We start from the raw sequence: 25,087 nt of genomic DNA, 5'->3' as shown, positions 1-25,087 counted from the left end.
AGAACCTGACGAACAAACAGCTACATGATAAATTTCAGCAAATGATGAGTGGACAGGTGCAAGATGTGCTAAACATATTTGACGAGGCCATGGAGAAGATAGATGGCTTTGAGAAGACGTTCGAAACAAAGCTTGATAACAAGTTTAATGAATTGCTCGCGCGTTTTCCACCACCACCGCCGGCTGCACCTATCGCACCTCTGCAACAACAACAACAACGCCTCCTTCCAAATCAGTATGGACGAGTGAAGCGTGTTCCTATTGAGGATGGCCAAACTTCTGGTGTTGCTGTTCCTGTTGTTGATGCTTCTTTGGCTCGTGCTACTGTTGTTGCTGGTACCCAGGAGGATGATGAGTATGCGGGCGATTATGAGGATGAGGTTGATCAAAATCCGAACTATGTGCAGCCACCAGCAACACCACCAGCAGGTCGACCTCAGGTATATATTCGTAATGGTAGGCCTGCACCACCACCTCAGGTACGAGATGATGTCCATATTCCTAAACTGAAATTAAATATTCCACCATTTGAGGGTAGATATGTTCCTGATATATATCTTTCTTGGGAGTTAGAAACTGAACAACGTTTTACATGTTTACAATATCCCGAGGAGAGACGGGTTGCTGCTGCTGTTTGTGCTTTCACTAGTTTTGCATGTGTATGGTGGTCTGAACATTGTAGATTATATCCTATTCCAGCTACTTGGGCTGCTTTGAAAACTGTTATGCGTACGCGTTGGGTTCCACCATATTATCAACGTGAATTGCTTCAAAAATTGCAGTGTTTAAGACAAGGAAAAAATTCTGTAGAAGAATATTATCAGGAATTACAAACTGGCATGATTAGATGTGGTATTGTTGAGGAGAATGAAGCTATGCTTGCACGTTTTCTGGGTGGATTAAATAAAGAGATTCAGACCATTCTAGACTATAAGGAGTATACTAATATCACTCGTTTATTCCATCTTGCTTGTAAAGCTGAACGTGAAGTGCAGGATCGACAAGCATTGGGGCGAACTAATTTTTCTGCAGGCCGACCTTCATAATGGACACCGCGTGCATCTTCTACTTCAATTGCACCAGCACCTCCATCAGGTGCCACCTCCAGCCGTGATACAAGAAAACAGGCACAACCACCATTATCTGCCAAGAGCGCACCTGCCGGGCCTGCACAGAGTTCTACTTCTTCCATGGCATCAACAGGGCACACAAGTGATATTATTTGTCGTCGTTGTAAGGGAAGAGGTCATTATGCGAGAGAATGTAAATCTCAGCGTGTGATGATTGCTACCGAGGATGGTGGGTATGAGTCCGCTAGTGACTATGATGAGGAGACTTTGGCTCTTATTACACATGAAGAAAATGGTGGAGATGATTCTGATCATCAGACGCAATACATGGCTCCTGAAGACGCTGACAGGTATGAATGTTTAGTTGCTCAACGTGTTTTGAGTGTGCAGGTCACACAAGCTGAGCAAAATCAGAGGGGCAATTTGTTCCATACCAAGGGAGTTGTGAAGGAACGTTCTGTGCGCGTCATCATTGACGGAGGGAGCTGCAACAACTTGGCTAGCATGGAGATGGTGCAGAAGCTTTCTCTCACCACACGACCACATCCACATCCTTACTACATCCAATGGTTCAACAACAGCGGCAAGGTTAAGGTAACACGTACTGTTCGTGTGCATTTTAGTATCTCTACATATGCTGATTATGTTGATTGTGATGTGGTACCTATCCAAGCATGTTCCTTATTACTTGGTAGACCATGGCAATTTGATAAAAATTCTGTACACCGTGGTAGAAACAATCAGTATACTCTTGTTCATAAGGATAAAAATGTTACTTTGCTTCCTATGACTCCTGATTCCATTTTGAAAGATGATATTAATACAGCTAATAAAGCAAAACAGGAGAAGAATAAGAGTGAAAATCAGATTGTGGCAAAAGAATTTGAGCAACAAATGAAGCCTAATAATAAACTATCTAGTGTTGCTTCTGAAATTAAATTGAAAAGTGCATGTTTATTTGCCACCAAATCTAATATTGTTGAGCTAGATTTCAGCAAATCTGTTTGCTATGCTTTTGTGTGCAAAGAGGCATTATTTTCATTCGAGGACGTGCCTTCCTCTTTGCCTCCTGCTGTCACTAACATTTTGCACGAGTTCTCTGACGTTTTTCCACAAGACGTGCCACCGGGATTACCACCTATTCGAGGGATTGAACATCAAATTGACTTAATTCCCGGTGCATCGCTACCCAACCGTGCACCATACCGTACCAATCCAGAGGAGACGAAGGAGATTATGCGTCAAGTACAAGAGCTTCTCGACAAAGGTTATATACGCGAATCCCTTAGTCCTTGTGCCATTCCTATTATTTTAGTGCCGAAAAAGGATGGTACATCGCGTATGTGTGTTGATTGTAGAGGCATTAATAATATTACTATTCGTTATCATCATCCTATTCCTAGGCTAGATGATATGCTTGATGAATTGAGTGGCTCTACAATATTCTCCAAAGTTGATTTGCGTAGTGGATACCATCAAATTCGTATGAAACTGGGGGATGAATGGAAAACAACATTTAAAACTAAGTTTGAATTATATGAGTGGTTAGTCATGCCTTTTGGGTTAACTAATGCACCTAGTACTTTCATGAGATTAATGAATGAAGTTTTACGTGCTTTCATTGGACGATTTATGGTAGTTTACTTTGATGACATATTGATTTATAGCAGAACTTTGGAGGAACATTTGGAACATTTACATACTGTTTTTATTGCTCTACGTGATGCACGTTTATTTGGTAACCTTGGGAAGTGCACCTTTTGCACCGACCGAGTGTCTTTTCTTGGCTATGTTGTTACTCCACAGGGAATTGAAGTTGATAAAGCCAAGATTGAAGCTATTGAGAGTTGGCCGCAGCCCAAAACGGTCACACAAGTGAGGAGTTTTTTTGGCCTCGCTGGATTCTATAGGCATTTTGTGAGAGATTTCAGCACAATTGCTGCACCTCTCAATGAGCTTACAACGAAGGATGTGCCTTTTGTTTGGGGTACCGCATAGGAAGAAGCCTTCACGGTATTGAAAGATAAGTTGACACATGCTCCTTTACTCCAACTTCCTGATTTTAATAAGACTTTTGAGCTTGAATGTGATGCTAGTGGAATTGGATTAGGAGGTGTGTTATTACAAGATGGCAAACCTGTTGCATACTTTTCTGAAAAATTGAGTGGGCCTAGTCTGAATTATTCTACTTATGATAAAGAATTATATGCTCTTGTTCGGACTTTAGAAACATGGCAACATTATTTATGGCCCAAAGAATTTGTTATACATTCTGATCATGAATCTTTGAAACATATTAAAAGTCAAGCTAAACTGAATCGTAGACATGCTAAATGGGTTGAATTCATTGAGACTTTCCCTTATGTCATTAAACACAAGAGGGGAAAAGAAAATGTTATTGCTGATGCATTGTATCGTCGCTATACTATGCTTTCACAACTTGACTTCAAAATATTTGGTTTGGAGACCATCAAAGATCAATATGTGCATGATGCTGATTTTAAAGATGTAATGCAGAATTGTAAAGAAGGAAGAATGTGGAACAAGTTTGTCGTTAACGATGGATTTGTGTTTCGTGCTAACAAGCTATGCATTCCAGCTAGCTCCGTTCGTCTTTTGTTGTTGCAGGAGGCGCATGGAGGAGGATTAATGGGACACTTTGGCGTGAAGAAGACGGAGGACGTACTTGCTACACATTTCTTTTGGCCAAAGATGAGACGGGATGTTGAGTGTTTTATTGCTCGCTGCACTACATGTCAAAAAGCTAAGTCACGACTCAATCCTCATGGTTTATATATGCCTTTGCCTGTACCTAGTGTTCCTCGGGAGGATATATCTATGGACTTTGTTTTAGGTTTACCTCGAACAAAGAAGGGGAGGGATAGCATATTTGTTGTCGTGGATAGATTCTCGAAAATGGCACACTTTATACCATGTCATAAAAGCGATGATGCTGTTAATGTTGCTGATTTGTTCTTTCGTGAAATTATTCGCTTGCATGGTGTGCCAAATACTATTGTTTCAGATCGTGATACTAAATTTCTTAGCCACTTTTGGAGATGTTTATGGGCTAAGTTGGGGACTAAACTGCTTTTTAGTACTACTTGTCACCCCCAAACTGATGGACAAACTGAAGTAGTCAATAGAACTTTGTCTACTATGCTTAGAGCTGTTTTGAAGAATAATAAGAAAATGTGGGAGGAATGCTTGCCTCATATTGAATTTGCTTATAATCGTTCATTGCATTCTACTACTAAGATGTGCCCTTTTGAAGTTGTGTATGGTTTCCTACCTCGTGCACCTATTGATTTGTTGCCTCTTCCATCTTCGGAGAAGGTTAATTTTGATGCTAAACAACGTGCTGAATTGATTTTAAAAATGCATGAGTTAACTAAGGAAAACATTGAGCGTATGAATGCTAAATATAAACTTGCTGGAGATAAGGGTAGAAAACATGTTGTGTTTGCACCTGGAGATCTTGTTTGGTTACATTTGCGTAAGGATAGATTTCCTGATTTGCGCAAATCAAAGCTAATGCCACGTGCTGATGGTCCCTTTAAGGTGTTAGAGAAAATAAATGATAATGCATATAAACTTGAGCTGCCTGCAGATTTTGGGGTTAGTCCCACTTTTAACATTGCAGATTTGAAGCCTTATTTGGGTGAGGAAGATGAGCTTCCGTCGAGGACGACTTCATTTCAAGAAGGGGAGGATGATGAGGACATCAATACCATTGTTACACCCACAGCCCCTACTGCTACATATACGGGACCAATTACTAGAGCTCGCGCACGCCAATTAAATTATCAGGTACTTTCGTTTCTTGGTAATGATTCTAATGTTCATGAGAATATGATGCTGCCTAAATTGGATACATTTGTTTTGCTTACAAATGAAGGGCCTAGCTTGGAGAAGGATGAACATTGGAGCAAGAACAAGCATGGAGATGATGCCATGCGCAAGGGGAACAAGAACGGAGTTACAAGTGATGATTTCAGGACTTTGAAGCCACCATAATGGGTGCATGAAGCCTTGGACGAAATATACAAGATGCCACTTCATAAATTTCGTCCCGAGGCTATTCTAGGTGCTGCGTCACCTTATTATTGGGCCAGGCCCTTGTAATTTCGAAATACATAAGTATAGGCTATTTTTAGAGTCCGCATGTGTGGGGAAACAAGAGATAGGGTTGATTTCGGACCCCTCCACCAAGGGCCACGAAATTCCCCCCCCCCCTCTTCCTCCATATATACAACCCTTAGGGCACCGTTTAGACTTTGGGTTTTGTTTAGATTAAAGTTCGCCATAGCTGCAACTTCGCGTACTTCATTTGTGTTCAACGACCAGACAAAGCCGTCACAGAACCCCACCTTGATCAATTAAGCTTTCATCTTATATTCGCAATATCCAGATTGCAATCTCAGTTTATTGCTTGTTCTTCGTTTGCTCGCAGGAAACAGACCCTCGTGGTCAGGTTGATCATGCTCCGGTGTGGTCAATAACCTCTCGGAGTTGGTTTAGCGATTGCTAAGGCGCGACGTCCTCGCACGTTCGTAGTCGGATCGTCAAAGTCGACTTCCACCAAAGCGATATCCATCATCTCATCGAAAGACGGGACACCTTTGCCTCTATCATATTGCAGCAAAGAAGGCAAAACATCTTGAAGATAGCGAGACAACCCCAAAGTTGTGTCTTGATGCAGTGTTCAAGTTACTTGAGACTAGCAGTCAGACAAGCTCACAGAATTCGTTGTCTGAATCAGTTCGACTTCTTCAGTCCCAAGTTCTAGCAGAAAGGCATTCTGCAACTCAACTTTGACTTGAAGTCCTATCTCTAAGAAAGATTGTGGAGAACACCAATGAGAACCTCATCACTAAACATCTACACCTGGAAGCTATGACCGACATGCTAGGCCGGTCTCACAGCCTTGCTCAGCAGCTTGCGCAGCAGTTCCCCCGCAAGGCTAACCTTTCTTGAACTGTCTTGGAAGTGGTATTGGTTTAGTATTATTTTGTTACGCTACAATGGTGCCCAGTTTTTGTAATGTGCATCTTCGTTGCGCTTTATGATCACTGGTGGCAAACTTCGTTGCCCAGTGGATGTAATATACCTTAAATCCTTTATTGTATAGTGTAGGTTTATTCTTAGTTACTGTGCTGTAATTTCTTTATTGTATAGAGTAGGTTTGTTCTCAATTCCTACTAGTTACTGCCATCATTCGCTATCTGAAAAAAAATCAGATGTAGTCGACCGGGCCAAAACATTTGACTCTAACGGGCCTGGTTTTTAGCGGGCCACAATTGGGCCGGCCTGCGTCTTTCTTGGGCCCGAATGATTGGGGCCTTCACACATTGCGCCAGGCCCACAACTTACATCGGCCTATATTTTAGTTGGGCCTTTTGTCGACCCAGCGCTTAGTTTGGCCCAAGTAGGTTTGGGCCCTTAACAGGTTGAATATTGTACTGGCCTATTACGGCCCAGATGAAACCACGGGCCTTTGGCAGGCCAAAATTCATGTTTGACCTCAATTTTTACTAGTCGTCAACGGGCCTTTAGTAGGCTGAAATGTAGACCAGGCCTTTTTGGGCCCAGTTAGCTCACGGGCCGTTACAAGGCCGAAACATATGTCGGGCCTTAGTTGGCCCACTGATATCATGGGCCTTTAAGAGGCCGGAAGCTTAGTACATGCATCAACGGGCCGAATTACGCGACAGGCCTTTAACAAGCCCAAAGTCACGTTGGGCTTAACAGTAGCCACATTTAGCATGGGCCCTTAGTGGTCCCGATGTCCCGTCGGACCATATATGGCCCATGGGCAGCACGGGCCATTCCCAGGCCGAAAGTCACACCGGGCTGAAAATGGGCCCATGTCTATATCGGGCCTCTAACACGCTAAAAGTCACTGGGCTGTAGTTGGACCCAAATATTCGGCGAACAATTAACGGTCCAGATCTGGCTTCGGGCCGTAAATGGGCCCAAATATTGGGCGAACAATTAACGGACCAGATCTGTCTTTGGGCCATAAATGGGCCCAAATATTGGGCAAACAATTAACAAGCCAGATCTAGCTTCGGGCCGTAAATGGGCCTTTATTAAGCAAGACGTTATTGGGTTGGCCCACTAGTAGCTAATTAAGTACTACGGGCCTTTGACTGGGCCGGCCTTTTTAACCTATATGGGCCTTTGTTGGGCCCAGCCACGTGTCGACGTATCATAGGCATGTCTCCTTCAATGGACGGGCGACATCTGGCCCACTACCGAGCTGACAGGTGTTCCCTCCAGCCAATCAGAATTTTACACGTGGAAATTTCCCATTGCTCCGGGTTGTTAACGGGTTATCGGATCCAAAACCTGACCCGATAGCTTAGCGGCGTTCCGTTACGGTGGATGCCACGTGTTGGTCACCCTAGACGAAAGCACTTCTGTGACGCGCGATTTATCGTCATGGAAGTGGACACTTCCGTGATGATAATTTTGGTAATGTCATGCAACACTTCTACGACAGCACATGTATGACTATCTTGATTCTGTCCTAAAATCGTCATGGATGTACATGCATGACAAAAACCGTGACCTACTGTGCCAAACACGTATCATCACGGAAGTGTATTGTTTTGTAGTGTGACGATCCATACATCTAGCGCCCCCTCACCCGCCTCATCGACCGGTGCCATCACGCCTCTGGCCTTTGCGCCCGAGGCCACCTAGTCGGCAGGCACGGCGGGCCTCTCAGGGTTGGGCCTTGCGCCAATCCATCCCGCCCTCATGGCGTCCGCGCCTCCGGTAGGATCTACTCCCGCCGCGACGACTGTTCCCCTCTACAGGGCGTACCCGCCGCCCGCGGGTTCCACCCCCGCGTCCGTATCTTCGCCTACGCCGCCCGTCCCTGCCCCTATGGCGTATGCGCCCTCGGTAGTTTTTTCGATGGGCTCGTTGCCTCCACCGTTCCACTTCGGCAACTTCATCATCGTCAAGTTATTGTCCGACAACTATATTTTCTGGCATGCGCAGGTTCTTCCGCTCCTTGGGAGCCACTACTTGCTTGGCTACATTGACGGGACTTTTCCTTGCCCTCCCGCGCTGGTGGACAATGTGAACGGTTTGGTTTACAACCCAGCGCACCGTGTCTGGACGGGGCAGGACCAGGCGAACCTCTCGTCCATTCAGGGGTCGGTCTCATCGTATTTGGAAAGACCTCCCATGAGGCTTGGCCAAATCTAGAGCGCTCCTTCGTGTCACAGTCGCAGGCTCGTGTCAGTTCCCTCCGTCGCGAGCTTGGAGCCTGTGAGAAGCTCGACTCCACGGCCACGGAATTCTACAACAAGGTCAAGGCTCTTGCTGACACGTTGGCATCCATTGGACAGCCGCTTACCGACTCTGAGTTTAGCTCCTTCATCGTCAACGGCCTCAACGAAGAGTATGATGGTTTGGTCGAGATCATTAATGAGAGCGGCAACACCACCCCCATGATGGCGCATGAGGTCTACTCTCGACTTCTTCTCACTGAGCAGCATGTTGAGGCGCGCCATGCCAACCGCAGCCGCGGCTCCTCCTCCGCTAACGCGGCATATAGAGGTGGTCGCTCCTCTGGTGGCGCCCAGTCGTCCGCCTCGGGCAAGGAGCCCGCGCCGCTGCCTCCGGCTTCGTCCACCCCCAATTTGACTCTTCCCGGTGATGGGGGTCGGCATGTCTGCCAGCTGTGTGGACTTGAGGGGCACTGGGCCTCTAAGTGCCATCGCCGCTTCCAGAAGAGCTTCCTCGGTCTCGGCAACGATGGGAAGGATATGCGCAATACTGTGCGTCAGGTTGCCATGGCTGATCGCCCGGTGCCGCAGAAGTCCCAGGGACACACTTAGTCCTACTCCATTGACCCGCATTGGTACATGGACTCTGGGGCGACGGAGCATCTACGAATGAGATGGGGAAGCTTCATCCTCGTGAACCCTATCACGGCTCTGATAAGATCCACACCGCCAATGGAGCAGGTATGCACATCTCTCATATTGGTCAAGCATCTCTTCTTACTAGTCATGCCAATAGGAGTCTTTAGCTTCGTGATGTCCTTAGAGTACTATCTGTGACGCGTAATCTCCTTTCAGTTCCTAAACTCACTTATGACAATAATGTGTTTTGTGAATTTCACCCATTTGATATTTTTATTAAGGATCGGGACACGAGGGACATTCTTCTTAGTGGGCGTCTCTACCAGGGCCTTTATCGTCTGGAGCATCCTGGAGTCTCTCGGGTTTTCAGTGGAGTTCGCATGTCATCGTCACAGTGGCATGCTCGTCTTGGTCATCCTGCCACACCTATCGTTCGTCATGTTTTGCGTTGTCATGAGCTTCCTAGCGTGTCCAGTAATAAAGATGTAGCAGTGTGTGATGTTTGTCAGCAGGGGAAGAGTCATCAACTTCCTTTTTTGGAGTCTAGTCGTGAGGTGAAACATCCTCTAGAGCTTGTTTTTTTGGATGTATGGGGCCCTGCCCAAACTTCTGTTAGTGACCATAACTATTATATCAGTTTTGTGGATGCTTACAGTCGCTGTACTTGGCTCTATCTTATTAAGCGTAAGTCTGATGCATTTTATATTGTTGTTTAGTTTCAAAAACATGTTGAACGTCTTCTCAAGCATAAAATTGTTTATGTTCAGTTGGATTGGGGTGCGAGTATTGCAACCTCAACTCCTTTTTCCAGTCGCTTGGGATCGTTCATCGTTTAGCATGTCCACATACACATCAATAGAATGGTTCCGTTGAACGTAAGCATCGTCATATTGGCAAGACTGGTCTCACTCTTTTGGCCCATGCATCGGTTCCTTTTCGGTTTTGGAGTGATGCTTTTACCACTGCATGTTTTCTTATCAACCGTACTCCCACACGTGTTCTAAACATGAAGACTCCCCCTGAACTTCTCCTTAATGAACAACCTGACTATACTTTCTTTAAAGTATTTGGGTGTGCTTGCTAGCCGCATCTTTGACCCTATAACAAACGCAACCTTGAATTTAGGTCCAAAAAGTGTGTCTTTCTTGGCTATAGTTTCCTTCATAAAGGTTACAAATGTATTCATGTTCCCACTAATCGTGTCTACATATCTCGGGATGTCGTGTTTGATGAGCATGTTTTTCCCTTTGCCAACCTACCTGTGTCCACGATGCATCTCCATCCATGCATTCATCCTCTCTTGTCTCTGACAAATTTGATGATGTTGCATAGTCTCTTGTATTATTGCCTAACCATGGTGCAGGCACTGGACGTGGGGCTCGTTTGGAAATTTTGGAGGCTCCAACACCTCCCTCGCCGACGCCAGCTGATGCGTACGTCGATCGCGTCGCGCCGCTGCATGGCCTCGACCCGCGCGCCCATGCACGCTTGGGTGATGTGCCTGTGGCGCCGCGTGGGTCGTCGCCCCTGGCTCTGGGCAGGCCTTGTCCTCCGACCGGCCCGCCACGCCTGCCTCGCTGTTGCCCGAGGCTCGGCCCACTACGCCGGTGTCGCCGTCGTCACCAGTCCCTCTTGGGTTGTCTCCCTCGCCGATCAGCCCACTGGCGGGCTCTGGATCCACTATGCTGTGTGCCCCACTGGCGGGCTCGACTCCATCACCCAGCTCTTTGCCGCCTGGGTTCTCCACGTCAACATTGCCCAGCACCTCGCCGGCTGGTCCCTCTTCGTCACCGTCGCCCGGTCCCTTGCTGGCTGAACCCTCGACCTCGATGGCTCATGTTCTACGCCCACATACACGCAATCGCAGTGGTATTTTCCGCCCTAAGGAACGCACTGATGGTATTGTTGCTTGGCTGGCGGCATGTCTGGTTGCTGCTGTTGCGGTTCCGTCCTCTAAGCCCCACTCGTATCAGGCTACCATGTGCATTCCTCACTGGAGAGAGGCTATGGAACAGGAGTATCACGTTCTTCTTTGCAATAAGACATTGACTCTTGTTCCTCCTCCACCACGAGTCAATGTTATTGATTCCAAATGGGTGTTCAAAGTGAAGAAGCACTCGGATGGGTCTATTGAGCGCTATAAAACGCGCCTTGTTGGGAGAGGATTTCGGCAGCGCTATGGTCTTGATTATGAGGACACCTTCAGTCCAGTCGTCAAGCCTACCACCATTCGGCTTCTTCTCTCTCTTGCCGTCACTCGAGGTTGGTCTCTTCGTCAGCTTAATGTGTAGAATGCCTTTCTTCATGGCTTCTTGGAGGAAGAGGTTTATATGCGACAGCCGCCTGGTTTTTCTGATCCTGACCGTCCTGGTCACATCTGTCATCTCACCAAAGCACTCTATGGTCTGAAGCAAGCTCCTCGTGCCTAGCATGCTCGTCTTGCAACAGCTCTTCGTGCTCATGGGTTTGTGTCATCTACTGCTGACTCCTCATTATTTCTTCTACAGAAGCCAGAGGTCACTATGTATATTTTGGTCTATGTGGATGATATTATTTTAGTTAGTTCCTCTCGGTATGCTCTTGTTCGTTCTCTTGGTGCTGATTTTGCCGTCAAAGACCTTGGGCAGCTTCACTATTTTCTTGGGGTTGAGGTTACTTCTCGTGCTGATGGCCTTGTTATGACGTAGAAGAAGTATTCCTTGGATTATTGCAGCAGGCTGGGATGTTTAAGTGCAAACCTACTACCACACCCATCTCGTTCACGGACAAGATCACTGCTGTTAATGGTGATCTTCTGTCTTCTGTGGATGCAACAGAGTACAGAAGTGTTGTTTGTGGTCTCCAGTACTTGACGATCACGAGACCGGATATTTCGTATGTTGTCAACAGGGTTTATCAGTATGTCCAGGCGCCTCGAGACACTCATTGAGTTGCTGTTAAGAGCATCCTGCGTTATGTCCAATTCACAATGTCTTTTGGGATGCATATTCGGCCGACTCACTCTCGGATTCTCTCGGCATACTCTGATGCAGATTGGGCCGGCAGTCCGGATGACAGGCGATCCACGGGGGGCTATGCTGTGTTCTTTGGCTCTAACTTGATCGCCTGGAGTGCTCAGAAACAGGCTACTGTATCGCGTAGTAGTACTGAAGCTGAGTATAAGGCTATGACTAATGCTACTGCAGAGATTATCTGGGTGCAGTCTTTGCTTCAGGTGTTGGGTATATCCCAGCCGCAGCCTCCTATCCTTTGGTGTGATAACATCGGTGCTACATACCTTTCTGCAAATCCGGTATTCCATGTCCGAATGGAACACGTTGAAGTTGACTATCACTTTGTACGGGAATGTGTGTCACAGAAGCAACTACAGATCAAGTTCATCTCTTCTAAGGATCAACTTGCAGGCATCTTCACCAAGCCATTGCCTCTACCACAGTTCGAGGCCCGTAGGCGCAATCTTATCCTTCTCAGTTCTTTAGAAAGTGGCTAAGATTGAGGGAGGGTGTTAGACTATGTATAGCTTTTGTATTTGTGTAAGTATATTGTACGAATTGTAACACACACCCATTATATATATATATATGAGATAAGTCACCCCTAGAGGGTGAGCTGGTTCCACCCTAAATCATTGTTTTACATACCATGAATCTACTAGCTTCCCTAAGGCTACACAAAACACAAATTTAATGGATTGATCTTGATTCAAAGTCATCAAAGGTTGTCAAAAGTCTCTTGAAGGTCGGCGAGTAAATCATCCTTCTTCTTCTTACTGACCAAGTCATCTCTAAACACCTCCATGTAGATTGGTGCAGATATGGTTGTTGTAATTGTTGACCATTATTTTGATTGCTTCAGTGTTTTTTCTTCTTACTGCACCGAGGCATAAATTCTCTCTTGTCTGACTTGGCTAGTTGTTGTTGTGTTCTCGTGTGTGTGTGTGTGGGTGTGCATGCGCGTGTGTGTGTGCATACATTGATGTTGGTTGTGTGCATCCTAACTGGGCAGAGACCAGGTGTGCACTCTTTGTGTTTGTATTTTCTTGATGCTTCATTTTGAGATAATAAAATACACCATTTGTCGAAAAAATATACATCTCCATGTTGAGACCATTCTGACCTTCCAGCGTGTATCCATCATGAGTGTCTTTACTGCTCACTGCATTTGGAACGTATTCGCAGCTCTGTATGTCTGGAAGCAAAGCAAACATGTGACGAAGCTGCCGAGGTGCATCCATCAGTCATATAGAGTTCCATTTCCTCGGATGAACTCATGGGAATTATAGTGTCCACCACTAGTTTCTGTATCACAATTAATCATCTTATTAAGCTTGGTTTCATTGCACGACACACACACATTTTTGCAAAATATTCTACAATCTTGTACAATGGCAGTAAGCAATTGCCAGGAATTCTTATAGGAGAATGCAAAATCTTATAGGAGAATGCAAAATCTTATAGGAGAATGCAAAATCACGTACATAACCCACCAGGGAACATTATACATGCAACAATATTTTCAAGCATCTTTTCCGAAAAGAACAATATTTTCAAGTATGGTAGCTTTTGAATTGATGAATATATATTCAAGCTCCCTCAATTTTGGGCACCTAGACACGTGTCTAATCTGTATGTCAATATGTTTAGTCGGAGGTAGAATATTGAAGGTTTGGCGGGAAGTTTTGCATATTTCTGAACAGATGAAACAAACAAAAAGATATGCATCCAATAGAAGTCCACTGATTCTTTAGGAAAACAAAAACAACTATGAATTCACAAAATCCCCTGTGAACCATTCATTGACTGAGCCCAAGCAGGTGACAAGGATCGTCACAAGGGCGCACGCATCAAGCTTGGTGTCGACAAGCACGGCCCGTTGCTATGTCCTCGTGCATCGACAAGAGGTTGATGAAGAAGTTGACTGCACGCCCCCACAATGTTCACAGTTGTCGTGGCTTCAAGGTGGCGCATGGGGCCACCACAATGTTCATTACAATCGATTCTGTCCCCACCAAGTGTTTTCTTCCCTAAGTCTCCTATTCCCAAACTAAAATCTCTTTTGTCTTGCGTTGCCTTGGACTCTTGGTTAACAATAAGTGTATTGGAGGAAAGTGCAAAACATTAGTGGCTTCTGAAACATGGGGAGAACACACTGGATTGTTGGTCTTACATAAAAATCTTGCATTGTTTGTACTGAGTTGAGAAATATGTTGAAGGACTCATCAAGCATGTATAGAACAAACTCGATTGGAGGTCGTATATAATTGTAAGCCGTGTAGGGTGTGATTGCGTTTTTATTGAAGCTGTGTAGGGTGTGGTTGCTGGCACATTTATTATAGATTGAATTCACGAGATATTTTATCTTCATAAATAATGGTTCAATTCAGCCCATGTGATTGAATCAAATAAGTATAGAGAGAAAGAGCGACATGGTTGCTTGGATGTACTCTCTTCTATACCGGAACGCTGTGGCTTGTTAAACAGAATAGTTATGTAGTTCAGTAGTTGTAAGGTTTTTTTTTCTCGAATACGCACGAGTGTGCGTATCATATCTTATAAAAAGGGGGGGGGGCATAGAACCCAAGTCACCATCGATGTTATAGCGTGTCAGTCACTACAACATCGGCACTCCACATTGGATTTACAGAATGAATCACTCGCGTCTCGCCCGCCCTATCAATAACTCAAACACAGTGCCTAATCCTCCCTTTAACGGATGCGCCTCCAGCCACGCTCTACCCTTGGCCACTGTCCTCGTGACCACCACCTCTAAAGACGGAGAATTGCCATTGAAGACTACCGCATTCCTATGCTTCCAAAGCTCCCATAACACGAGAGTGAAGATTGCTCGTACTTCCTTGGGCTTGTTCACCCCTGTCGTTCTCTCCACACACCATTTCTTCAGGGTATATTGTGCCGTAGGCGTCCATTCCTACTTGCCCAATGCCAAACAAAGCGCTTCCACACCGTTCTTGCGAACACACATGCCACTAGAATATGATCGATGGTTTCTTCTTCTTGATCGCAGAAAGGGCAATGTGTCTTGATGAGGTAGTCCGCACTTAGTGAGACGGTCGGACATCCAACACCTGTTTCTCATTGCCAACCAGTTGAAGAAACGACATTGTAGCGGGGCTCTAGATTTCCATGTAAAATCCGCTGTTGGCACCACCTCCCTTCCGGCAAACATGGCGGCGTAGGCCGAGCGCGCCGAAAATTGCCCGTTAGTCTCCCATGACCAAGTGACGGAATCTGCGAGACCTTCCTGAAGTTGAATCTGCCCCAACCGCTGCCACATCTCCAAATATTCCAACAGTGCTGCAAAAGCCATGTTCCAAGTGTAATCGGCTCATGGACCGTGCGGGTTGCCTTGGCGCGTGATGGAATATGAGCGTAGAGCAGATAATCCGAAATGTCCAGTATTTGTATTTCAGAAATGTCTACATGGCAACTAAATATTCGTATCCAAATTAAAATAGAAATAGATGTGGATAATGTCTGGATTTATTTTTTGAATAGAAATACAAATGTGTTTCTGTGGAAAAATTAAGCTAGTGCGGATATGGATATGGATATGGATATATCCGTATCCTAACAAAGTTACACTCGTTTATTTTAGCACCCATATCCCTACATCCCTGTTATCCCACATAAAACTGAAGTGGTCAAATGTTTTCTATGTTGGACCTACGAACTATTTATCTATATGGAACATAGATACCACTCTATAGGGCTTACATAGAGCCCTTTAAAATACCAAAAATAGTAGTATTTGGTAGTTTGAAACCTCAAAAAGATCTGAAAAAAAATACATGTACACACAGATGTGTGGTGTGTACATATATATAAGTATAGATTGTATATTTTTCAACTGTTGTGTCGTTCTTTTAATCCACGAATTTCTCATTTTGTGCTGCCAATATATTAATATATTTGAAGTAACAAACTTGCAGGTAGATAAGATAATTAGATTTAGGAACATGCATAGCAAGAACGATATTTTGATATCAAATGAAAAGAAGAATTTTGTCTTTGCATGGGAGTGTCAAGCAATCCAAAATATATTATGATCATAGTTGTGAGCCACAGAGATCAGGATTCACCTTCAGTAAGAAACTCTATATAATTAAGAGTCCATAGTCGAAGCAATAGGTTAAAGATAACCAGAACCAGGAATCCGGTGCTAGTGACACAACCAATTTGATTTGTTCACCTGCAGAGGAAAAAGTGTGTGCAAGCACATGGCATAGCTTAATGCATATTAATCAGATAAAAGATCGGCTGACATACGAATAAATCCCATTGAGATCATTCATCAGATTTGAAGCGTACATCATGACACTAACTAAAAGTACACATGATTATATGATACATAACATAGCACTAGGATAAAGATAACCAGAACAAGGCTGGTTGATAATCATCCTAACTAATAACTTAAGTCACACGATAACATAGCACTAGGACAAAGATAACCATAACAAGGCTGGTTGATGATCATACTAACTAATAACTTAAGTCGCATGATAATATATCACTAGGATAAAGAAGGGCAGCGCTCAGGGCCTCAGGCTGGGCTGATCACAAAGCTTCAGCCTTCAGCAGAACAAGTTAGGCATACATACGAGAATCTGCACACCCCTCTGACCATAAAGGTTTCAGTAGAGCAAACCCTGTTGGATTGATCACACAGCTCCTGGAGGGAAAAACCATCTCGGGCGCCACTGGCCGGCACAATGTGCATGTGCTGCAGTCTGAGACATCAATGGTCTGATCCTCCCATTTCTCATGTTGTACACACCACAGTCGTTGAATGGATTTGGAGAAATCCTTAGAGGGTGATAGTCCAAAATGAAGTAGATACAGTCCTCCTGGGATCCGCTGCATTCTCTATGAGGCAGAGACTTGGAGCCATGCTCGCCAACAAAGAGAGCATGTCCACCTAACTCACTGATCCTTCTCCATCGGCAAGGCTCGGAGTGCAAGTCGGCCTCGTGGACAACAAACCCAGCAGTCTGAGTTTTTTCATAGCCACTGGCACCAGTTGGAGGGCCTGGGACCAGTAAATGAATAAATCGTTGAACCATCAAGAGCCTACCACCACATTCAACTAGATACGACCTGTTTGTACACAGCACCCCTATAGGAATGCATTCTGGTTCTTCCTGATGACGCAAAGACTCAATTACGCATTTGATATTTTGATTACTACCAAGGTTCTTGCAAAACTCAACGATGAAGAGCTTGCCATAGACGGACACCACATACAACTTCCCATCAACGAACGCAACATCAAATGCGGGGTATAATGGCGGCCATTTGCCTAGTAACGAATAAGTGGCAGTCGATGGCTGGCTAATGCAAAGTGCACCAATATCAATATTACCATCATCCATAATCAATGCCGCAACAAGGGAATCAGGTGATAGGTCGAGGGGTGAGGGCACTGCCAACTTGTACACAAGTTGTTTAGGATCAGATTCGTAGCGTACCTCACGCTGCCAAACTGTGACCAGATTAGGAAGCTCCAACATGGTCTTGGAGAAAGGGTTCATCAATGTGCATGCATCATCACTGCTCATGAGAAATAACCAGTTATCGATGGAGCCACGGCAACTAGCACCATCTGGTACAGGCATGCGGTGAACCTCGCCTCCTGGGATGCTGAGGAATGTTCCATCAGGGAGGGCGATCCATGGGAATGGAAGAGGAAGCGGTTGCAGCAGACTGTTAGAGTGCCATGGGTGACAGACTGCCCTCAGACGAACACAGTCAGCTAGGGAAGGGAGGCGCTTGAGGACAAGGCCCAGGAGTTCGGGTGGAAGATCTGACCAAGGTCCATACTGTGCAGCCTCCATCATGCAAGCCTGCAAGACAAGACGTACGATTCATAAGTAAACAGAGTGTATTCGCACAAAAGAAGAAGAAAACAGAGTGAAAACTGCAACTACCAATACATATGCTTCTTGTAATATTATAAGAGCAAAGGCGATCAGCTCAATTTTGTAAGAAAGCTGAAAAGTTCAGAGTATAATGACACTATGAGCACACACGTGGCAGAAACCATCAATCCACCAGGCAAAACTAGTAAAACTAAGTTCGCCGTACCACCTAACCTTGCACTACATAATACATATGTATGCTTCTTGCACTTTGTAACAACAGCTGCAGTAAGTAGTAACTGCAACTAAGCTTAGCGAGCAACCTGGGCATGTTTTTTTCAAAGAAGGATCCTTTGATTGTCGTACTCTGGCTAGAAACACCAACAGTAGCTGCAAAAGAATTTAGTTGTTGCAATGGCTCAACATCACTGACCACACAGACCATTTCCATTTTTGTTTAGATGAAAAGGACTGATGGCATTCATCTATACGTGTCGAAAAGGAAGTGCCATCTTATTCAAGTGTAGGACGGAACAATGGCTGTGCATCCGAGCAAAGTATTACTGGATGTTTGTTGTTTGTATGCCAGATAAAAATTAACTCCATTGCAAAGCCCAGATAAACAAAAATAAAACAAATCTCGATGAGGTCAAGTAGCAACCTGTGCCACCTGCTTCCTGAAAAACATGCTGAAAAGGTGATAGGCCTGCATCGGAACCAAGTATGAGAATTAACTCCATTGCAAAGCTCAGATAAAGAAAAATAAAACAAATCTCGATGAGGCCAAGTAGCAACCTGTGCCATCTGCTTCCTTAAAAACATGCTGAAACGGTGATAAGCCTGCACCGGAACCAAGTATGCAGTCCTAAATCCCAACCATCCGCACCAGGCGCAATAGATCTACTGAAAGGAGCAAATTTTGGTTAGGCAAAGTAGTAGTAATCTGCAAAAGATGCCACATTTCTTTCCTTTTCTTTCAGGAACAGGGTGAACAACAGGAGATGCGCGTCAGGGCCAAGCATTTCAGGTAAAAACTTAGATCTACTGAAAGGAGGAATCACACAGACCATTGATTGATCTGCCCAACGAGCTCAAGTGCTAAAATCGCAGGTAGGTATTGTCACATTGCGCAGACGGAGGAGCTCACCCGCTTACCAGTCTTGAGCGCCTGGTTGCAGGCCTGGCCAGCGAGCGAGAGGGGAACAGGAGGAGGACGGACCCGGGCGCCAGCGGTGGGGTGGCAGCTGGATCTAGAATCTCCGGCGAGGCTCACATGAGCGAGGAGCTAGGGTTCGCAGCCTAGCCGTGGGTGGGGAAGGGGAGGGGGAGGGGACGGGGAAGGGGAACATGAGATGGCAGGGAGGGCTGGGTTTGTTTTTTCCTCTCTCACGCTGCGGGGAAGTGTGTTCACTTCATCACATGTACGCATTTTTCTTTCTGTTTTTTGAAGAAAAGAAATGTTTTGTTTTACAGTGTCTGAGGAAATACTAGAAATTTGCCTTACACCTTCTGAATGAATATTTCGGTGCACTTGGATGCATTCCCATTGTTTTTTTTTTCTGTCTCGCGCTGTGGGGATGTGGGAATATTCCGGTTCTCTTTTTCGTACTTCTTTTACGCAGCCTTTTTTTCCGAAAAAAGATTTAGATCTACTATAGAAGTTCATCATAAGTACAAAGCACTTCAAACGTAACAAAAAGTACATCAAGGTCTCTGAACCGCCCAACGACCACTACCACCTCCAGAATGAGTTGCCGATGCACCGTTGTCGCCGCTCCCCTATCGGAGCCGGCTTGACCTTGTCGATGACAGTCAGAAAGTTTTCATGCCCGCTCCCCTAAGGACAAGCGGCCTGTAGCCGCAGTCATCGCCGTTGAACCCTTGAATAGATCAGAAAAGGCTGGCATCAAATCTCGTCGTCGCGCATACATGACGAGGAACCCTAACCTCGTTGCCCCAAGGAGGCAATAGAAATCCACGTTGGAGCTCGGTCGACTACATACAGATGAACGGACTCAAGGAGGATCGGAAGACAAATTTAAACAAGGGCCACAACACGTCCATGCGCCTCACCTGTGAGGACAAAAAAATCCTAACATAAATTACTAGCCAGAGAGAATGCACCGGGATCCTCCTCCTCGTCACTGTCCGCCGGAGCGGCAGGCAAAGGGAAGGTGTATCAGCGGGCTCGCGAGGAAGCCTGAAAGGGAGAGTTTGTCCTAGCCGCTGATGGGAAGGGAAGAAAACGCTTTGAGAAAAAGTCTTCTTTAACAGCGTCTAAAGAAAATATTTCAGTGCGCTCGGGATCCTGGGGATCACAATGTAAGTATGAGCATTTTTCTTTCAGAGAATAACATGTTAATATCAATATGCTGCCAATTACATCTAGGCTCTGCGTCGATACAATATCAAATATTAGTCAAGACATTAAGGATGCACACAATTAAAAAATAGAAAGGAAAACAAGGTAAAATAAGGAGCATCGACGCGACCAACGACATGTAACAAGCAGCAACACCATCAACTCGACAATACACGAACTTCCAGAAAGCAGAAAGGTACTCAAGAAGGCCTTTGGAAATGAAGCAATCCACAAAGCGTAGCCTGATACGTCTCCAACGTATCTATAATTTTTGATTGTTCCATGCTATTATATTACCCCTTTTGGATGTTTATGGGCTTTATTTTACACATTTATATCATTTTTGGGACTAACCTACTAACCGGAGGCCCAGCCCATATTGTTGTTTTTTTGCCTATTTCAGTATTTCGAACAAAAGGAATATCAAACGGAGTCCAAACGGAATGAAACCTTCGGGAGCGTGATTTTTGGAACGAACGTGATCCGGAGAGCTTGGAGTGCAAGCCAAGAAGCTTCCGAGGGCCCGCCGAGATAGCCCCCCCCCCCTTTAGGGCGCGTCCCCTGTCTCGTGGGCCCCTCGGGTAGCCACCGACGTAGTTCTTCCTCCTATATATACCTATGTACCCCGAAAACATCCAGGAGCACCACGAAACACAATTTCCACCGCCGTAACCTTCTGTATCCGCGAGATCTCATCTTGGAGCCTTCGCCGGCACTTTGCCGGAGAGGGAATCAACCATGGAGGGCTTCTACATCAACATCCTTGCCCCTCCGATGAGTTGTGAGTAGTTTACCACAGACCTACGGGTCCATAGTTATTAGATAGATGGCTTCTTCTCTCTTTTTGAATCTCAATACAATGTTCCCTCCCTCTCTTGTGGAGATCTATTCGATGTAAACTCTTTTTGCGGTGTGTTTGTCGAGATCCGATGAATTGTGGGTTTATGATCAAGTTTATCTATGAATAATATTTGAATCTTCTCTGAATTCTTTTATGTATGATTGAGTTATCTTTGCAAGTCTCTTCGAATTATCAGTTTGGTTTGGCCTACTAGATTGGTCTCTCTTGCCATGGGAGAAGTGCTTAGCTTTGGGTTCAATCTTGCGGTGTCCGTACCCAGTGACAGAAAGGGTTGCAAGGCACATATTGTATTGTTGCCATCAAGGATAACAAGATGGGGTTTATATCATATTGCATGAGTTTATCCCTCTACATCATGTCATCTTGCTTAATGCGTTACTCTGTTCTTATGAACTTAATACTCTAGATGCAGGCAGGAGTCGGTCGATGTGTGGAGTAATAGTAGTAGATGCAGGCAGGAGTCGGTCTACTTGTTATGGATGTGATGCCTGTATACATGATCATGCCTAGATAATCTCATAACTATGCGCTTTTCTATCAATTGCTCGACAGTAATTTGTTCATCCACCGTAATACTTATGCTATCTTGAGAGAAGCCTCTAGTGAAACCTATGACCCCCGGGTCTATCTCTTATCATATTTGCTTTCAATCTACCTTTATTTGCATCTTTACTTTTTGCATCTATATTACAAGATACAAAAAATATATTTATCTTATCATACTATATTTATTAGATCTCACTTTTGCAAGTGCCCGTGAAGGGATTGACAACCCCTTTATTGCGTTGGTTGCGAGTTCTCAGTTTGTTTGTGTAGGTGCGTGGGACTTTTGAGGAGCCTCGTACTGGATTGATACCTTGGTTCTCAAAACTGAGAGAAATACGTACGCTACACTTTGCTGCATCACTCTCTCCTCTTCGAGGAAAACCAACGCAAGCTCAAGACGTAGCAAGAAGGATTTCTGGCGCTGTTGCCAGGGAGGTCTTCGCTCAAGTCAAGACATACCAAGTACCCATCACAAACCCATCTCCCTCGCATTTACACCTCTCATTTTTCTCTCCCCCACTTCACCCTTGCCGTTTTATTCGCCCTCTCTTTCCCAATCTCCTCCTCTCTTTTTCGCTTGCCGTTTTTCTGTTTGCTTGTGTGTTGGATTATTTGTTTCCATGGCGCAAGATAATACCAAATTGTGTGACTTCTTGAATACTAATAATAATGATTTCCTTAGTACTCCAATTGCTCCTCTTAATGATGTTGAGTCTTGTGAAATCAATACTGCTTTGCTGAATCTTGTTATGAAAGATCAATTCGCCGGCCTTCCTAGTGAAGTTGCCGCTACTCATCTAAACAATTTTGTTGATTTGTGTGATATACAAAAGAAGAAAGATACAGATAACAATATTGTCAAATTGAAGTTATTTCTGTTTTCACTTAGAGATCGTGTTAAAGTTTGGTTTTCGTCTTTGCCTAAAAATAGTATTGATTCTTGGAACAAGTGCAAAGATGCTTTTATCTCTAAGTATTTTCCTCCCGCTAAGATCATCACTCTTAGAAACGATATTATAAATTTTAAACAACTTGATCATGAGCATGTTGCCCAATCTTGGGAAAGAATGAAATTGATGCTTCGCAATTGCCCTACTCATGGTTTGAATTTATGGATGATCATACAAAAATTTTATGCCGGTTTGAACTTTGCTTCTAGAAATCTCTTAGATTCGGCCGTGGGAGGCACCTTTATGGAAATCACGTTAGGATATGCTATAAAATTGCTTCATAATATTATGGCTAATTATTCTCAATGGCACACCAAAAGATCTTCTAGTAAAAAAGTGCATGCTATAGAAGAAATCAATGTTTTGAGTGGAAAGATGGATGAACTTATGAAGATGTTTGCTACTAAAAATACTCCTCTTGATCCCAATGATATGTCTTTGTCTTCCTTGATTGAGAATAATAATGAATCTATGGATGTGAATTTTGTTCGTAGGAATAGTTTTGGAAACAATGCTTATAGAGGAAATTTTAACACTAGACCGTTCCCTCGTAATTCCTCTAATAATTATGGAAATTCCTACAATAATTCTTATGGTAATTTTAATAATATGCCCTCTGATTTTGATAATAGTGTGAAAGAATTTATGATTTCTCAAAAGAATTTTAATGCTTTGCTTGAAGAAAAATTGCTCAAAGTTGATGATTTGGCTAGGAATGTTGATAGACTTTAGCTTGATGTTGATTCTCTTAAGATTAGATCTTCTCCTCCTAAGCATGATATCAATGAGTCTCTCAAAGCAATGAGAATTTCCATTGACGAGTGCAAGGAAAGAACCGCTAGATTGCATGCTAAAAAAGAAAGCTTTATAAAAGCGTGTTCTTCTAGTTTCCATGAAAATAATGATGAGGATCTTAAAATTATTAATGCATCTCCGATTAGATCTATGTTTTGCAATATGAATTTTGATGATTATGGGAGTGATGATGAATCAACTTTGCCTAAAAGGCGTCCCTAAAATTCGGAGGCTTTAGATCTTAATGTGAAATTTGGTAAAACTGAGATTGGAGAATCCTCAACTACTAATAATGTTGTACTTACTATATCGGATTTCAAGGAATTTGATTATGATAATTGTTCTTTAAAAGGTTGTATTTCCTTGTTGCAATCCGTTGTTAATTCTCCTCATGCTTATAGTCAAAACAAAGCTTTTACCAAACATATTGTTGATGCCTTGATGCAATCTTATGATGAAAAACTTAATTTTGCAGTTTTTATACCTAGAAAACTTAATGATGAGTGGGAACCTACTATAAAGATTAGAGTTAAAGATTATGAGTGTTTTGCTTTGTGTGATTTGGTGCTAGTGTTTCCACGATTCCGAAAACTTTATGTGATATTCTAGGTTTCCACGATCTTGATGATTGCTCTTTAAATTTGCACCTTGCGGATTCCACCATTAAAAATCCTATGGGAAGGATCAATGATGTTCTTATTGTTGCAAATAGAAATTTGGTGCCCGTAGATTTTATCGTTCTTGATATAGATTGCAATCTTTCTTGCCCTATTATTCTTGGTAGACCTTTCCTTAGAATGATTGGTGCGATTATTGATATGAAGGAAAGGAACATTAGATTCCAATTTCCCTTAAAGAAAGGCATGGAGCACTTTCCAAGAAAGAAAGTCAAATTACCTTATGAATCTATCATGCGTGCTACTTATGAATTTAGTGCCAAAGATGGCACTCGTTAGATCTATCCTTGCTTTTATGCCTAGCTAGGGGCGTTAAACGATAGCGCTAGTTGGGAGGCAACCCAATTTTTCTTTATGTTTTTTTGCTCCTGTTTAGTAATAAATCTTGCATCTACCTTCTGTTTAGATGTGTTTTTATCTTTTAATTGGTGTTTGTGCCAAGTAGAACCTATGTTACTTGATAATTGTTTTGAGACATGGAGGTAGTGATATTAAAGTCATGCTAGTTGGGTGATTATGGATTTAAAGAATGCTTGTGTTGAAGTTAGCAAGTCCCGTAGCATGCACGTATGGTTAAAGTTGTGTAACAAATTTGAAACATGAAGTGTACCTGGCTTGTGCATCCTTATGAGTGGCGGTCGGGGACGAGCGATGGTATTTTCCTACCAATCTATCCCCCTAGGAGCATGCGCATAGTACTTGATTTTTGATGACTTCTAAATTTTTGCAATAATTATATGAGTTCTTTTGACTAATGTTGAGTCCATGGATGATACGCACTTTTATCTTTCCGCCTTTGCTAGCCTCTTCGGTACCGTGCATTGCCCTTTCTCACCTTGAGAGTTGGTGCAAACTTCGCCGGTGCATCCAAACCCCGTGATACGATACGCTCTATCACACATAAACCTCCTTATATCTTCCTCAAAACAGACACCATACCTACCTATTATGGCATTTCCATAGCCATTCCGAGATATATTGCCATGCAACTTTCCGCCGTTCCGTTCATCATCTTCATGACATACTTTACTTTTGTCATATTGCCATTGCATGTTCATGTAGTT

General features: G+C 43.9%; 1 protein-coding gene across 1 annotated transcript; it reads right to left on the bottom strand.

Moving 5' to 3' along the window:
- Positions 1–16,231: 16,231 nt before the first annotated feature.
- LOC123083034 (uncharacterized) lies at positions 16,232–18,722 on the bottom strand. The gene is made up of 3 exons (XM_044505191.1): positions 18,627–18,722; positions 18,493–18,537; positions 16,232–17,816 (listed from the first exon to the last, which is right to left on the bottom strand). Exons 1-3 carry the CDS (start codon positions 18,651–18,653, stop codon positions 16,635–16,637), a joined length of 1,254 nt encoding a protein of 417 aa, XP_044361126.1. The 5' UTR covers positions 18,654–18,722; the 3' UTR covers positions 16,232–16,634.
- Between the last annotated feature and the right edge of the window lie 6,365 nt (positions 18,723–25,087).

Source organism: Triticum aestivum, chromosome 4A (assembly GCF_018294505.1).
Source record: "Triticum aestivum cultivar Chinese Spring chromosome 4A, IWGSC CS RefSeq v2.1, whole genome shotgun sequence".
Lineage (NCBI taxonomy): Eukaryota > Viridiplantae > Streptophyta > Magnoliopsida > Poales > Poaceae > Triticum > Triticum aestivum.
This window is presented reverse-complemented; position numbering and strand designations above follow the sequence as displayed.

Coding starts and splice junctions, on each gene's coding strand:
- LOC123083034 (XM_044505191.1), bottom strand. CDS start 18,653: ATGTTTTTAAGGAAGCAGATGGCACAG. Junction 18,538..18,626: donor TAAGGAAGCAGATGGCACAG/GTTGCTACTTGG, acceptor GTTCCGATGCAG/GCCTATCACCTTTTCAGCAT. Junction 17,817..18,492: donor TCAGGAAGCAGGTGGCACAG/GTTGCTACTTGA, acceptor CTTGTCTTGCAG/GCTTGCATGATGGAGGCTGC.